The sequence below is a fragment of the Melospiza georgiana genome, chromosome 19 (genome assembly GCF_028018845.1).
Source record: "Melospiza georgiana isolate bMelGeo1 chromosome 19, bMelGeo1.pri, whole genome shotgun sequence".
NCBI classification, from domain to species: domain Eukaryota; kingdom Metazoa; phylum Chordata; class Aves; order Passeriformes; family Passerellidae; genus Melospiza; species Melospiza georgiana.
In genome coordinates this window covers 4,963,176-4,981,216 of record NC_080448.1, presented here as the reverse complement: position 1 = coordinate 4,981,216, position 18,041 = coordinate 4,963,176, and the positions used below count along the sequence as shown (strand labels likewise).

Below are 18,041 nucleotides of genomic sequence, written 5' to 3'. Positions count from 1 at the left end.
GGTGTGTATGTAAAAAGACAACACAGCAACCAGAGGCAATACAAAACTGTCAGGTGCTGCACCCCAAATGCTGGATAAGCCCCAAAGGGGTTATCTTACTGCCCTGACCCTTTCACAGCTCTCTAACATTGAAAACATGAACTGTAACGTGAAACAAAAAGACAACAGGGCCATCCCTGAAAGTTTAAAAATAAAAATAAATAAAAATTTTAAAATCCCAAACAAACAGAAAAAGCCCCAAGAAACTCCAATCTATGCATTAAGAGTGACAGATTAAAGACTTCATTGTTGACAGTAAAAATGACATTTTAAGCATGGGAGAGGAAGCAACAAGACCTTCAAAAAATCAGCAGCAACTTTCAATTACAATGAAACAACACATAAAAATAGAAGCTTAAGACTGAGGACCCTCTAATGCCCCAAGGAATATTCAGGGACAGGAGTAAACAAGGTGCTGATATACTTTACACTGCAAACAATGTTAGTAGAAAGCCAAATGGGACAAGCCCCAAATCAGAGTGAAATTTCAAGGCATGAAGTTTGAGATAAAGGGCTGTAATCAAATTACACCACAAATGGGTCCATTCATCTGTAAGCATTTAAACAGAGAGCATTGAATTACAGTCTGAAATAAAACAAATTAATTTGCTTTCTATTTCTTAAATATCTATTCATTATTTTCCTACTGCCAAAGAAAATTTCCCACCTTAACACAAGAATGTAAGTGGGGAGAAAGCTGAAATACTAATTATCAGCCAGGAAAAACAAGAAGAGTTTGAATTGTGTTATTTACATTCCCATTTCTCTTTCTGAATAGCGTGAAGTCAACAAACTAAGTGAAGACAGAAGAATCTGCAATTGCAATTCAAGTTGTTTTGTGCAAAAGGCCTAGCACCTTACGTACATCCAACAAACGTGCCACAGTATTTTTTTATAAATAAAATAAAAAAATAATAATTCTTACAGTGCCTTCAGTGCCTTCCACTGTGATATTATTTTTCCTGAAAGCTATCACAATCCAAACGACTTACAGCACAATATTTAAGTGCAGGGCATGCATCCCCCAATTTGGCAGCGCTGGAAAAGCTCCTTTTAAACAAACCCGCCTGTGGAGGAGCCGCTCTTTTTGTAAGCGCTGCGAGGAACAACAATCCTGGGGGAAAAAAATAACCAAAAAAAAAAAAACAAAAAACCCCCAAAAAACCCCAAACCCCAATAAAAACAGAGAGTGAGAGAGGGGAGAAACCCCAGCACAGTCCTGCTGCTGCTGCTGCTCGGGCTGCTGTTGTTGCCTTTGTTGTCCGGCGGGCGCCCCGAGCCTGCGGCCGGCCCGGCCGGGCCCCCACCTGCTCCCATTCATCGGCCGGCCCGGCCGGGCAGCGGGCAGGAGCCCCGGGGCCGCCCCACAACTGCCCGGGGACACCCCGAGCTCCGGCGCCGACCCTCAGCACCAGCTCCCCGTCCTGGGATGGGGGGGTGTGCGTCGGGAACACGCAGGTGGTCTCATCACCCCCCCCAAAATCCCTGAGGGTTATTTACATTCCCCCTGACCCAGCAGCCTGAGTTACTGCAGGAAGGTGCCATCACTCACCCCAGCACCCTTGGCAGCAAGGAGGGTGACCCCCACCCCAACGCTGTCCCCCCCCTCCATCCCAGGACTCTGCTTTATTTTTTTTTTCCCCAAGGAGGAGAGCAGCCATCAACCCCCTTTCCAACCCACCCCCTTACCTAGGGGGTTGCCCTGCTCACTCGCAAGGCAGTGCCCCCCACTCCAGCCCCTCGGAGGGAAGGAGGGTGCCCTGCCAGCACCCTGTCCTCTCGCAGCGAGGGGGATCGGCCCCCAGCACTGTCCCCCCGCAAGGGGGACACCCCCTCCCCCGCTGCCCCATCCCCAGCACCTACCTCGTCTTAGAGGACAGGAAAGCAAGTTTGATTAATCCATAGGTAAACAACTGGATGCTCTCCTTGGCTATGCTGGCCACTCTGAGCCTGTGCTCTAGGATGTGCAGTTCCATCTTTTCCTCTTTCTCATTTGTAGTTCATCTATCCCTGGGGTTTATGTTGTGTTTTTGAATGGGGAGGGGGAGGGGGGGCTGTTATTGTCGGTGCCTTCTTATTTTTTTTTCTTTTTTCCTTTTTCCCCTCCCCGCTTCCGTCTGTCCCTTCCCAGCTCCGGGGGCAGGAGCAGGGGATGAGGGAGCAGAGGGTGCAAAAGTTGGAGCGGCGGGGAGGCCGGCGGGGCGCGGAGCGGAGCAGCGGAGCCCGGAGTGCCGAGCAGCTGGTGCTCGCTGGAACAAACAACTTGCCACTCAAGCCCGGCCCGGCGCGCATGCGCCGCGCCCCGCGGCATGCCGGGACTTGGAGTCCGCGCCGCCGACGCCCCGCCCCTGAGGGCGCCCGCCCGGCCCCACACCCCACCCGCCCTCAGGGGCGGCTGCGACAGCTCATTTTAAAAAAAATAAATGAAGCATTAAAGCGAGAATCAACGCTGTTGTTTTGGTTTGTTTAATTTTCTTTGTACTTAGCTTGCTGGAAGATCTTTCACAAGCCAAAAAATATCAGGAAGGAGAACTTTACAAGTTTCACTAACAGCAGGGAAATACTCAAATCGTACCTTGTTAATTCCTTCACGTGGCAGATGGGAAATCCTTGTCTGTTTCACTGTGCGGTGAAATAGTGTGAGAAAATCCCATTCACTTTGCATGTGTGTTACAGAGGTAATACAGAGATGTCAATAACATAAAACCGGCCCTGTGTGTGCTGTAGTGCTGGAAGGGTGAAGCTGGAAGGATGAATGGCTGGAAGGGTGAATGGCTGGAATGGAAGATGAACGGATGGAAAGATGAGCAGCCTGTTTGTCCCCATTCCTGCCCCACTCCTCAGCACAAGGGCTGAATGGAGGTAGCAAGGACTGGGCCTCCAAGCCAGTCCCAGCAATGGGATTGCTCTGGGGTGCAGTGTGAGCATCTCTGTGCTGCACCACTGACACCACACTGACCAACAGCAGTTAAATTCAGCCTCAGGTATTCATAAAGCAGGGCTTAGGCAATAAAACTGGTTCAGTTTCTGTTCAAGGGTCCTTCTGACTTCAGATCACGCTGATTCTGCCGTGAACACGCCACCAGCGCCCAGTCACTATGGCCCTTTTCACCAAAAGATTTCAAATAAGCTTTATGAAGACCATCAAGAGAAACCTTTCTGTTCTACAACAGGAAAATTTAGTCATGGCATGTGTCCAAGGGCCCAAGATGAGAGCTCAGGCAACCATGCCCCACTCCAAGTGACTTGTCTCTACTACAACTGCTTCTGCAGTTGTAATTAAAGTGTTTTAGGGTTTGTCGTGTGGCAGAAATCCCTTGTCTGGAGATAAGCTCCCAAAACTAGAATTACCAAGCCCTTTCTGTTCTGTTCATTCCCATGGGATGGCTGTATTTTTCTCCTGGACATGTCTGTTCTTCCTCTGTCTGTGGCCATACTACTGAAAGGCCGTCTTAATTTTGCTATATCCAAAAAGGGAAAACATGAAATTTGAGGCATTCATATTCATAGTTTGTCAAAATCCTTTAGAGGAAATGAAACCAACATAAAGTATCAAATCTCTACTTCATTTTTAAAAAGCCTTAAAAAAACTAGTTTTCCTTCATGGCCTCACAGTTCAGATGACTCTAGGCATTGCATTTTATGAAGCTGAAGAGGATTTTTAATCTGCTTCCACTGCCAGTTGAAAGCTCTGAATGTGTCTGTGCCCAGCTACAAAAAATGCCTGGAACTGCATCTACAAATCACAGAGATACATACCTGTGTTCCTCTGGGACAATGCAGATCACAGAGTCCAGAAGGAAGCAGCCAGGGACAAAATACATACACACCATCTTGGTTGCTGGGATCTTCCAGAGGAAATCAGACAAATGTAGCCTGAATCATTTCTACCAAATGCTGCAAAACTTTCCTGTTTTGAGAGATTTTTCCATCATAGTCAGGACACCATTCACAACATCAACTCTTCCCCTTCCCACATAGAGAAAAATCTGTTGCCCCCCAGCAGAGCTTTCTGTACCCAAAGAGTCCAGACACTCCAGGAAGGCTACCAGGGATTATGCTATTACAGACTAATTACCACAGAAAATGCTTGCATGAAACAATGAGAAAGTTAGAACAGACCCAAAGGTAAAATCAGTGGGAACCTTTTGAACAAGCAACTCATCAGAGACTTTGTTCTGCCTGCAGGGAAGGAGAAAAGGAGGCCCTGAGTTAGTCATCTGTATTTACTAAAAAAAAAAAAAAAAGAAGCATCAAGCAAACAAGCAAAAAAATAATCAAAAAAACCCCCACTCCCCCGGGCCCACAAATCATAAAAATACTTCTTCATTTTGTGAGTTTACATCTGGTACTCTCCAAAATTGTAATGTCTTCTGGGCCTGTTCAGCTGCTACAGTTTTCCAAGTCTCCCAAAGAAGGCCTAAAGGCCTTTGGCCTAGAAGCTCTGACCTCATGGCTACTGTGAACCTTCACACAGCTGACTATAGGAAGCATTAGAAAAATATGAAGCCCTACCAACACTCAATAAAATTTTCTACACATGAAAAATATGTCTAGCTCAGCACAGGCAAATTTTTCAAGAGCAGGCAACCTGGCAATTTGCCAAAATACTAATAAGGGTCCCCTCCTCCAGCTGACATTAGTATTCAAATCTCTCTCTCCCTTGTTGCCAGGTACATCTGGGAGATTCTATGCAGGGAGCAGCCTAGAATGTGTTGTTAGTATACATAACATACTATAATATTTTTGATTACTGCAATTTCAAGTTTGCCATATTTTTGCAGCTTGGGAGGACTCAGTTGGCCCAGGCCAGGAACAGAGCAAGGACCTGTTGTGCAAGATGATGTAACTGCCCATTTTTGCTAAAACCAAAACTCATTCCCTGCCCACGCAGTGTCAGTTACCACAGCACATGCTGGGCAGGCAGAGCTCAGGAATGGGGAGCTTGGACAAGAACACAGGCAGAGGAGATAGCAGCAAAACAAATCTCACCAGGCTCTTAGATAGCAGCAAAACAAATCTCACCAGGCTCTTTGAGTCATCTCCTGCCTGGATTGCAAGCATAAGTCATAAGTAGATGAGATTTCTAAGTGCTCTGGGTCAGATACCACCCATAACACCAAGTAGAGTTTGGGGTTGAAGCCTTGAGGCCAGAGGTGTTGGGGTTTCTCCAGTAATAAATGGAGACTGTACTTGGACCTTCAGGGACTTCTCAGATATCCTGGCTTCTGCTCATGATCACAAGGACCTTCTAACTGATGAGCAGTGCAAGAGCCATCTCCTGCTTGCCCTGGAGCACTGTTTATCTGGAAGTGAGGTCCTCAGAAGGAATGGATTATTTTATGAGCTCAAAGAGATGGGCTGCATTTTTGCCTTGAGCATTTCTCTCAGTGGCAACCAAGGTACAGTTCACCAGCAGTTCTCTGGGAGATTCTGCTCTTCTGAGTCTGCATTTTGAGCAAAATTTCTTATAAAGTACACTGAAGTTCACCACCCAAGAGTCTGCATGCAATTTGCATTGGAACCACACTGAAACACTCCACAACAATCAGCTTTGGCAAATAGAAATTGAAAATATGTAGAACTAGTTTAGGTGAAAGGAATGTAATTACACACTGTGACGAACAGTTCATGAAGGTCAGCACTGCACACAGAGGAAAAATAAAGGAGAATAGTGTCATCATGTTTTATGCAGTTACCACAAACTACAGCAGATATTTCAGTATTATTTTATTTAGATGATGGAAATTGTTCTTGAAGAATTTTTATTCTTTTCTGATATAATGAAAAAGCTCAAAATTACTTTATTTAGTTCTCAAAGATGAAGTTATGGTAGCCTTTTCCAGATGTAATTTAACATGCAGTATATAACTTTTTGGCAATTAAACCTCATTAAAAAAATTAGATTAAATTATCTTTTGTTATTTGTATGACATTGCACTGCTGCAAATCTAACATTGTTGTTGGTAGAATTATGCTCTTCTTTCAAAAAGATCTGAAGTTCAACAGCATCTTGACCTCTGACTAGAGCTTGTAACATCTGCTAAGACCTAAAATAGTAGATAATAAAAGCCTAATGTGAATGATGTAATGGCAATACCCTGGATAAATATGCCCAAGGCAAGATGAATCCAGTGTCACAGTTGTTTGTACTAGCATTTGCTTTTCTTCAGCAGACAGAGCATATTAAGTTCTTAGCACATCTGTAGCTGTGGTGTGAAATCAGGGTCAGTGTGCATTTCTGGGGTCCCTTTCAGACCCAGCACATAAGGGATACAGCAATTTGTTCCAGCTCCTAAGCTGTACTTTTGAGTGCAGACTCAAAAGTTTAAAGGTTTGAGAGAGGTACCTTCAGGTCAGTTGCTGATTTTGACCAAAAGGGAAGCCACAACATTTCTTAGCAGCCTCAACCAGTTTGCTCTGAGGTGGAAGTTACTTAGTAACTATAATTATCTGGGAGCTCCTTGCTGAAGTTTAACAGGCCTTTTCGACCCAGGGATGGTAATGCTTCTTTAGGCAAACAGGTAAACAAAGGCACAGCAAAGCAGGCAGTGATCCCAGGTCACACCATTAGTTATCATAATTTTGGAAGTACAATTCATAGGCCACTGCTTGATCATGAGACCACTACAAGGTTGGCTGAGGCAGACAGACAGGATGGGTTTACAAGCTGCTTATACTTCAGTGACAGTTAATCTCTTAAGACAAAAAAAATCAGTTCTTTAAGAACAATAATGTGTAATATATTAAAATGAAAATAAAAAAGGGGGAGGGGAAAAGCTTCTAAAATGACAGCTTCTGAGCTTGCTTATGGAAAAATACTCATTTATTAAAAAGAGCGATTTATCAGACTAATTTCTTTCCAGCAACCAGAGACCTTTCAAAACTTGATTGCAGTTAATATGCCAGTGTTTCAAAGCATTTTATTCAACTATCAAATAAGATAATAAAGACTAATTTACTGTTGAATTACAAAGTGGGCTGAGCAGGTAGCAGGGGTGCACATGAGACTGTGCTGTGCTTCATCGGAGAGCCCAAGTCCTGCAGGAGAGCTGAGGGAGACAAAGAATGTGCAGAGGCAGCCCTGCCTGTGCACAAAGCCACATTACCCCTTACCTGAGCAGCTCCAGAGACCTCCATTAAACATTCACACACCAGCTTGCAAATGGAGATTGTCCAACTAAACAGCTTGGTCAGGGGAGACAAAATGTCACAACTGCCCCACCTGTGTTCTGTGCTTTGGTGATGCCTCACAGCTCCTGCCCTGGAACAGAAAACAATGGGACTCTCAGTTCTGGCCTGGGGAAAGGAAGCTTTGGCACTTGTAATCAGTGTCACATAGCCTCTGGATAGAAAGGATGAAGTTGCATTTACCTGTCATGTGTAGCTGGACATAGCAACTCCCAGATGTAGGACCCACCAACCACAAAAGTACCTTGCCAAAATTCATATACCATAAAGTGGCAGGTTTGTACTGCCCCCCTCTCAGGTAAGCAATATTTACTCAGCTTTAGCCCGTGAGAAGCCAAGCATAAATATCTGGTCTTGGTATTTTTATTCAATTCTTCCTTCTCTTAACTAATGTCTGGCAAAGCTTGTCCCTGTCCTTGGAGATTACTTGGGTAAGCCACTCCTCTGAAGCCCTCATTTTCATTTAACACTTGGATGCATTAAGAGGTTGAACCTTGACTTTGCTGGAAACATTCAAAGTCTAGAAGGTAAAATGATGAGTAACAGAAGGAGGAAAAGTAATGTGTGTGCTGCTGAACTAAAACATCACATGAGACAGAAGCTGGTAGTTTCCCAGCTAAGATGCTGATCCCACTGGTTTGTTGATCAGGTGAGCTACTTACACCTTTTTGCTGCAATAAGCATTATTGAAGCAGACCCACTCCAGCTCATTATCTCTACACAGTTCCAGATGAAGTTACTAAGGTCATGTCCACTTTATGAATGCTGACAATCACTGTTGATACAAAACTGAGAAAGCATGGCTCAGGATGTGGGAAAGACAACTTCACAGCTACTAGGAGGTGTTAAAGATGACCTCATCCTCTCATTTACTTCTGATACTGAAATAAGCAGTTGAAGAAAATACTCCCTCCCCCCTGCCAGCCCCAGACTGCCAGCCTCCTGAAGATCAACACATCTGCAAATACATTCTGCAAACCTCAGGGAAGAAAGCCAGATTGCAGCCTGCCTTATCTCTTCTGACTGCCTGAATGTATTTCAGGCCTCAAGCATCACATGACTGTACATAACATATGAATACAATAACTAACATGGCTTTTATAACAGATCAGCAGGGATCAGCAGTGTTGAACAAACACCCTTATTTGCAAAAGCACCTTCCCAGCCCATGAAGCAGGTGACCTTGTCTCCCAAGGGTTACAGTGCAGAGTTAATGATCCACAAATTAAGGATTTGAGATTTATCCACAGCTCCCCTCTTAACTGCACCATTTTGCACCAAACCAAATAAACACTGTCACTGCTCTATAGAAACCCAGTGCTGTAAGAGAGGCCAGTTCAGGAGGCAGTGGACAGTGCATTTTCTGCAAGAAGGCATCTGCTGGTGGGGACAAGATTTCAATTTCATGAGAAAGCATAGATCAGTATCTTGTTCAATGGCCTTTGTTGTACCCTCCACAGAAGAACATGGTGCATATCTCACAGTCTGCTATGTGACCAGGTCGGGCTCCACAGTGGCTTGAGGATAGCTAAAGACCAGTCCAATCTGTAAACCATTAGTATTTTCCAGAAACAGGTGTATACACTCTGGAAAGATCTGATTGTACAGGACAGAATCCTTTATGCTCTGCTGAATCATGGGATTCACAAGATTTATTTCCACATGAAATGCCATATGGAAAAATCCTCTCTATATGGAAAAATCCCCTTGCCCCTTGCATTCTCAATAAACTACATCCCATATCTCAATGGTGAGAAGGCCTTATTTGCCCAAATATTTATGGAGTAACTTCATGTACACAGAAGTCAGTGCATTTCTGACCAGACTACATACATATACTTCTGACCAGACTATATACATATACCAGACTACTACTACATACACTTCTTTTACAACTGGTGTAGCTAAGTTGAGCTCATAGGGTCTTGTCATTGCCACTTGAAGACCCCCTGAATCTGCTGGTCAATACAACCTCTGGATAAATCCTGTGGACTTCTGACTTTGTGGGCCTGGAACACCATGCTCTTTCCTCTCTAGGGAGGTTTTGGCTGTGGCAGTGCATTTGCTGCTGTTGAAGCTGGCTTTAGAAGCTACAGCCTGCCCTAAGAGACTAATTCCTACACATTTGCTGTGCTGGTCAAACCTTTTGTCTGGCCGCAGGACTGGCAGGGAGCTCCTGTGGTAGAAGTTCAACAAAGAGGACAAAACTGAATATTTTAAATCCACTTTGCAGCCTCCCCTCTAGGAGAAGCTGAGGCAAGCAGGCAGGAATCCCAGTTGGACAAGGTGGCTTTGCTTGGACAAAGTAAGGCCTGTTGGTCATTTGTCTGTAAAAGACAGCAAGCCTGAGCCAGCATGTCCAGGCATCTCTTGGCAGAAGTTCTAACAGGGAAGCAGCCTAGTCTGTCTAACCACCTCCATTTCCTCCAACACTTTATCAACATCCATTCCCTCCTGTTTGTCTTCTTCAGCAGGGTCTTTTTTAGATGGTTGTTTTGATACAAATGAGCCCTCCTGCAGTGATTTAGAAGATAAAATCCATTTGTTCTCATCGTTTTTAACATGGGTCTTCCTTTAAATATCTCAGCCCTTTTGATTCCAGACAGAAAATTCCAGCAAATGCTTGAAAACACTCTCCTCCTCTTGCCTTTCATACCAGCATTAAGTTTTTAATCTATTGTTATCCCTTGAAAACAGGCTACAGCACCATGCACAACTGCTCTCATGCACTTCATGAAGTTTAATAGTAGACACAGACCAAGACCAAAATGAAGGATATACTAAAGAGACATTGAAACAAATAACAATTACAAAATGTACCCATATTTGCCTACACCAGACCCACTTCTGTACACTTGGGAATCATGTATGACAGTTTTAGGTTCCAATTTTCAAGTGCAAGAACCCTATAAATATATAAATATATCCTACTGATGTAGGATACCTCTGCACAGAACTAGAAATGTGTTTTCCCTTTTTCATATTGTGTGTTCCACCATGGTGACATAGGAATACTTTATACTTGGATAATACATCATATTTGTAGGTTCATAGATGCTGCAAGGGAGGAGCTGCTGAAAGAAATGCAGTGATGAACATAATGAGCTGTAGAACTGGACCATCTTGCCTTGAATCCTGTTTCACACAGTAACTCATGGCAGAATGTAAGAATAAAACATTTTTGTAGCCCCTCCTGCTGCACCCAGTCTAGAGTCTAACATGTAGAAAAACTCACATTCTTCTAAACCACTCAGTCTTTATCTTAAGAGGAAAAATTTAGTAGTAATAATCTGAGTGCCCTGAAGAAGTAAAGATGAATTAAAGAACAAAGTCTGTTAGACAGCAGGGTAAAAAACACTGAAATATTTTGAAATGGAACATTACAAACACTGAAAACAGTCTAAAGAAACGGGATAGCAAGACACTCAGGGAGGCAGGTAGAAGGAGGCAGAGTCAACTGCATTTATCTCTGTAGAAAGTTTGCTTTATAAGAAACAGTTCACTGCTAGGTTAAGTCATGGCTTTCCTCTGCCACTGGCCACAATAAAAAACAACAGCACAACATGAAGAATCCCATCTTTAGGGATCAAAGGAGAAATTCAGGCACACTGGTTTTTAATATGGTCACACATATCCCCTTTACAACTGTTTTCTCTCCCCCTGTTATAACTTCTTATATATTTGTCTTGAGAGCTGAGAGGTTTGACTAGTGCTTATAAAGCTGGCTGTTTTCAAGGTCCCATTGCTGCCTGTATCAGCCAGCATGTAACACACTTCTTTACACTCAGAGTCACTTTTCAAATCTCAGTTTTGATTACTTCAAGGCTGTGTTTCACGCTACGCTGTTATTTATTTTAATGAACTCTGCCTCCTCTATCATTTGTTTCAAACTGGGAGATCTTTGGAGCTGTTCTGCTGCACACAAATACAGGATGATACAGCAAAGTAACCTAAATGGAATGAGGCCAAACAACATGTAATCATGTCTAACAAGGAGGGAGGGCAGAGAGTGCAGAGGGGGATGGGTGGGGAGAAGTGAGATGCACTCAATACTGTGTGAAGAAAACCCATTCTTCATACTATACACAAGGCCTGGAAAATAAACAGGAGGTCAGCTCTGGCTGAAAGGGGAGGGTCTGGCAATCCGGTGGATGGACAGTGAAAGCCATTTACTGCATTGGCAACTGATTTTTTTTTCTAGTGGCCTGTTTTCACAAAGGGGCAAACATTGTTCTAGAGAAAAACCTCTGCAAGAAATTACTCTTAAATTTTTTTGCATTGCTGTTCATGACTTGTAGAAAACAGAAAAGGAAAACAAAGTACAGCGTACACCAAGAAGAGAGTCTCCACCTGCTTCCTAATCTGCTTGTACCTGAAGACTAAACCTTCTCAGTTCTCTGCACTAACTACAGTCCTCTACCTCCCTTCCCCTAAAACTCATATTAATTTCTTATTCTTTAAGTGGAGTGTGTAGGCATTGAGTTTATGATGTGCTTCTTGGGCAGAGCTAGAAATGGGATAAACTTCTGAGGCAGAAATAACACAAAATTTGCTTCCATGTTTGCAGAACAAATAGATTAATTGAAGGGAAGGCAATATAGTCACAAGAATATTTCACTGCCTGGGCTAAATAACAGAAAGGTCTCTGCACTGGAGTAATTTGTCCCAAGGGGAAATGATAATGGAACAAATACTACACAGTATTTGTTTAACTCAGGAAGGTGCAAAGACAAAGAAGAGCAGGAGATGATGAAGCCTAAGGAGGAGCTGAAATCCAAGAGGTTTTTACCCCTTCCTCATAACCAACCACAGTCATGGAAGCACTTTATCTTGTTCTCCTAATTCTTGGACAGGAACCTCTGACTAAGCATACCAGAACTCCCCCTACTGAGGAGCCATCACAACCACAACTGAATACTTGGGGAATTTCTTTGGCAAAATTCTCCATTGGAAAGTGTTGATTAGTTGAAAACAAAAGCTTTCTATGGAAAACTGTCATCTTAACAAAATATTAGCTGGAAGATGTTCCTCTGTTCACAGTGCAGTTGCTGGTCAAGACCAGGCAGATCCAGCATCCATTCTAGGGTCCTTCTGCACCAGCACAGACAGACAGACAGACAGACAGACAGACAGACAGACAGACAGACAGACAAGCCCAACCCAGAAAGGGCAGCCTCTTTAGTGCAGAAGGCCAGATTTAGAAGAAGTGTTTGAACCTGGCCCTCCTGCTATATGGGAAGGGAATTGGTTCCTCTTTCTCCAAAAGGTAGGCTTAGGCACTTTGTTCTTCTTTTTCAAGAAGAGAATAAGCACAAAGACAAAAATCACCAAACTTTTTATAAAATATCACTCTGTTTCCACTCTCTAGTTTTAACACAAATTATATAATTGCACTCACACCAGGGATTGATAATTATTTTGGCTAAAGAAAACTAAACAAGGACAAAACCTTGTAAGCCTTGTGATAGCACTACATTTAGAAAGATTAAGATTTAAAGTCTTTAGAAGGATAAGACTTAAAATGAGAGACCCTTCATTGCTCTCTACCCCCCCAGCCTGAGACTGGATCTCCTTGCATGCAACACTTCATTGTCAGCACCATTTCAACAAATCATTGGAACAAGGGGCAAGCTGGGCTTCCTGACTAGGGAAACAGTGTTTTCTGATGATGTTTAAGAGCCCTAAAAGTCTGCCTAAAAGTGCCAGATATTCCTTTTAAATGATGTGGCTACAGTTAGATTTTGTTTCCAATAATCTAACTGCAGGTAATTTTTTTCTTTTAAGTCAGAGGGAAGACAGAAAGGCCCTTTCTGGTTCTTGAATCTTTCTATGCTGTCACAAGCAACTGCATTGTTTAAATCCTTTCCCAGAGATCTCAGACCCTTTATATGCCAAGGACTTTTAAAACACAGCTCAGCTGCTTGGCAAATTCTTAGTGAGCTCAGCCTGGGTGTGTTCTTGTCCATACTCATGGCTGCATGGGAGCTGTTAATGTTGGGACCAGGGCTGAGGAGCTCAGTGTACTGCACTGTGGAGCCTTGCTCAAGGCAGGTAATGCATGTTTCACTGTGGTTGTCCTGAGTCTGAAAAGAGCTGTGCCTCTCCCTCATTCTGTATTTCCAAGGCAGCATCCTCATCTAGCTTCAAGTCCCTATCAAACTTAGACAAAACATAAATGAAAGAATTACCTTTTGAAAAAAAAAATATATATGCTACCAAAGAACATGCAATTTTAAAATTTATTGGTTGATTTTTTTTGGAAGCCACAAGCCATGGAAACAGGATATAGGCAAAGTTTTACAGACACTACTTGCTGGAATACAGTTGAGCGTAAATTAATTGAGATTCTAAGCAATAAGGAAGGCCTGTCCACAAACTAACTGTGAGCTCACAGCCACCATGACCCATGACTACAGTTAAGATTAAGAGCTATTTCAAAAACTGTAGCCATGATATTTTCTGAAAAATCCTTTCCTTAGGGTTTTTTCTCCTGAGAAGCTGAGAAGTCTCAGGAACAAAATGTAAACATTGATTATCTGCTGCTGTGGAATGCAACAGGTGCATCTGGGATTGGGCCATGTGGTTGTTTCTAATTAATGGCCAGTCACAGTCCAGCTGTCTGGATTGTCTTGGTCAGTCACAAGCCTTTGTTATCATTCCTTTTTCTATTATTAGCTAGCCTTCTGATGAAATCCTTTCTTTTATTCTTTTAGTATAGTTTCAATATAATATATATCATAAAATAATAAATCAAGCCTTCTGGAACATGGAGTCAACATTCTCGTCTCTTCCCTCATCCTTTCCTCATCCCCTGTGAACACCATCACAAAAAACCATGACATTATCTCGCCTTAAGTCCTTTTGCTGGTCCAAAATAAGGTTTATTTGTGGATTGGTATTTTGTGACTGACTTTTTATGTACCTCATTTTCTGTTGTGGCAACAACAAGTGATAATGCCTTGTACTTCAGAGTTTGCTGATGTATAAGCCACTCCAGAGGCAATTGCCCAGGGAGAAAGCAGCAATGAGCCATGCATTAGCCATGTAGAGAGCATTGAGAAGAGTTAGAGCATGCTGCTGTGCCACCAATCTTCTCAGCAATTAGAAAAAGAAAGGTTGGCAGAGACACTTGGTCCCCAGAGGTGTTTCCTGTCAGGTTTTTGAGCTGTAAAACTCAAGGCAAAAAATATTCAAGAGCCACTTGGTGGGAGGAAGGGGCTCTTTGCCAAAGCATCAATGGAAATCTGCTGTGACTAGAAGAGTAAGTAACACAGAGATTGCCCCCTGTCACAGGATCTGTTAGCACAGAGACTTCCAGCATCCACATTCCCACTTCTGACTGACAAGGTGACCATGATTCCATCAGCAATGTGCACACACCAGGGTTGGTACTGTCCTAGGTGTAGAAAGGGAATAGCAAACCTATCTCCCCAAATAGCATCAAGAAATTATTTAACCTAAAATAGGGATTCTGAATGTCAGTTTGATGCCAATCACCGATTTTTAATTATTTTTCCATTGCTTCACAAGGCTTTTCCATGCAAATGCTAAGTGTTCCAATTGCTCAGATAATCCAGTCTAAATATGCATAGACATTGTAGGAAGCTATGGCTTCATTATAGCTTTTGACTAATGATAGCAGAAAGATCCACAATATAATCTTGTAAGACTTGACTCAGTCAGACTTTGGAATCAGATTTTGGCACACTTGTCATCTCTGTATTTACACTCTTTGACACAGATTTACAGCCTTTTAAATCTGTTTCTTCCCAATTTCAGTCTAAACATTTCCTTGGATACACAAAAATATCCACGACAAATTAAAATACATGCAGAGACTAGCTGATCACAGACGACTTCATCTGGTAGTCAAGAGGAATATTCCTATTACACTGTTGTTGACAAATCCAGAAGCAGAAATTCTTTATGAGAAAGATGTGTTGCTAGCAGTACAGGCTTGCCAGAAACTCAAATTCTGTGAACATAAATGGCTTGATACTGAGGAGAAATAATAATTTAGGCCACTAATGGAAAGCTAGAGTATTGGGGTTTTTTTATTTTTATCACTCAGAAGAGAAAAAAAGGAACTTCAAGTTGTGTCTTTGCTGTTAGCTATAAGAAATTATTACAAGGAATTTTTTGTTAGTTTGGTTTTGTTGGTTGGTTTTTGGTTGGTTGGTTGGTTTGGTTTTGTTTTTAGGTTTCTCCTTTATATGGAATCTACCTGGAGAGAATGGGATTGATAAAGTGTTGAATAAACAGAATGCAGGCTGCCTTCCATAGTCTGTATATTACATCTGCTTTTATCTGCTCCAGTAGCAAGAGGAACAAATTCAGGCAGCCAGGATAGCATCACTGTCACTTCTATGATATGGTAACTTTTGTGCAAGTCTCTCTTTGAAAGCAGGTACATGTAAGACAGTACAACTGCACCAGACTTCAGTGGATAGCACTAATTTACAGCAGCTCTGATTTTCATACTTGTTCTGTAACCACCAGTATGCTATGTGCAAACAATGATAAGAGATTTAAAGAAAAGACCAATGATTTTCTGTAGTAATTTCAGGTTTTCTTGTACTGTGCTTTTCCAATTTACAGATGACTTCCTTATTAACCCAGTTTGCCCTTATGATATCACAAATAATCAAGGTGCTGTTTCCTGCTCTGCTGGTCTAGCCCTTAGTGCAAAAGCTGCATCTGCAATTGGATGACAAAAACATATTTACTGCAGAGTAGCAGCAAGCAATCCTCAGCATTGACCCTGTGATCTTTACCAAGTTGGAATCTCCATGGAATTTTGATTGAGGTGTGCAGAATTCACCTTTAAAGTTCATACATGGACAGAAACAGTGAGGACAAACACATGTGTGCAGAATTCATCTTTAAAGTTCATACATGGACAGAAACATAGTGAGGACAAACACAAGTAGGGACTCTCATAGTCCTGAGAAAGGTAAAATGTGACACCATATGCTAATGCAAGGATATCAGGATTTATAGTCCTTCTACAAAGACCAGAAATTAATTATTATTTTGTTCTGTTCATTTATTTTCAACTAGGTATTTCCCTAGCCCTTTATTATTTTAGAGTATAATAAGAAACACTCTTCCAAGCCTATATGAATGGGATGTTTCCAAAAATATTTTCCCCATGTAAATTAGAACAAAAATATAAACTTCATTGTTTCATTGCGACTATTAATTTTGTCTTTTTTTTTTTTTTTTTTTTTTTTTTGCAGTTTAAGCTCCCATTTGTGTTTCAAATACTACAAATTATAAAAGAATGTTCAAAGCAGATGTTTCAATGTCAAAACCTTTCCTGTAAAAATCATTGTAAAAGAAAAAATGTGATAGGCTCAGAACAAGCCTTCTCCTAAAAAAAGGGTTAGATTTGAATGAATTATTATTTTACAACACAGACATTTCAATAAGAAATTTGTGATGAATTAATTTCAATAACCTCTCAAGAAGGAAAATCCTTTTGCTATCTGTAAGCCTGGAATTATATGCAAGAGTGCTGAAGAGTGCTAGAGACAGGAGACAGGTATGTACTCAGAGGCACCTGGGTACTTCTCCTTCATGACTCACCCTGGAAACCTCAAAGGAAGCACAGAGAGTGTGTTCCTCTCCAAAAGACAACAGAACAATCCATGCCCTTCACAAATCAGGTCAGAACAAAGTAGGCTGCTTCATTTCCACTTGTTACTGCAATGTCCTTCTGCATGCTCTTCAACAGGAACACAAGAGGAGCACATTAAGTGGCTTTCCCCCTTCCACATTATCCTGTCCTGCATCTGCATTGACAGAACATGCTGATGAGTTGAATTCTTTCCTTAGAGCATGGCTGTGTATGAAGTTGTGTTCTCTCCCCCAAGAATGTGAGCAGGAAGCACATTCTGAATCTTGAGATTCTACTCATCAATGGAGTATGCCACGATTATAGCACTAAGCTGCCACATAAAGAATAGCTTGATTACATTTTCATGATGAGAAGTCTCCACTAAAACTGATTCAATAATGCATTATACTATTTTCCATGCTTATGACCTGGAAAATTGTAAAATATCATCCAGGTTACCTTTCAGACCTTATGTTTATCACTTCCATTCATCTGTGAAGAGATAACTTTCCCTCTTACACAGCTAGGACACCTTATAAACAAGGTTCCTTTCAGCTCTACAGCTCAGAACTGACAAGGGTTACACATTATACTCTGCTGTTCATTAAAAAGAGAAGGGAAGAAAAGCATGTATGTCCATGAAATGAACAGAGCAGACACATACGGCCATGGACAACAGTGGGAACGCAGTTGCTTCCATGATCTGCTATGTTTGCCTTAGAAAGCATGTTAGGAATACACTTCAGGAATTGCTATGTGCCCGCTCCTATTGAATGTATAAGTTCAGCATTTCTTAGGGACAGGCCTTAAAGATTATAATTTCTATAAAGGAGCAATCAGGAAAATCAGTTATTTAATTTCTTCAACCGCAGTAAAATAAATTACTGTTTCTAACACCACTCAAATTGGAGCCGGTCAGATTCTTTCATCTTTTATTGGGTGAAAACAACCCCAGTCAAAAACTAACTTGTGGTCATTTCTGCAACAAACAAGATCCTGCTAAAGTTAAAAGCATGTGTTTTCCTGTGTAACAAGATTTTTCCTACTAATGCTGATGCAAATGATTGTTGTGGGTCAAACTCACCCTTCCATGAAGTGTGTCTGTTTTGGAAAGGTGTGAGTAGAGACGTGGATGGATCAGCAGAGATGCTGTGCAGGGCAAACACTCAGCCTTGTTCCAACAGCAGCAGAG

At 42.0% G+C, this 18,041-nt stretch overlaps 1 protein-coding gene across 1 annotated transcript in view; it reads right to left on the bottom strand.

Annotated features, from left to right (window-relative positions):
* Positions 1–2,300, bottom strand: part of CASTOR2 (cytosolic arginine sensor for mTORC1 subunit 2) — a 127,130-nt gene extending 124,830 nt beyond the window's left edge. The window contains exon 1 of the mRNA XM_058037780.1: positions 1,903–2,300. Within this exon, the coding sequence (XP_057893763.1) occupies positions 1,903–2,015 (113 nt within the window). The 5' untranslated portion in view covers positions 2,016–2,300. The remainder of the gene's footprint in view (positions 1–1,902) is intronic.
* Between the last annotated feature and the right edge of the window lie 15,741 nt (positions 2,301–18,041).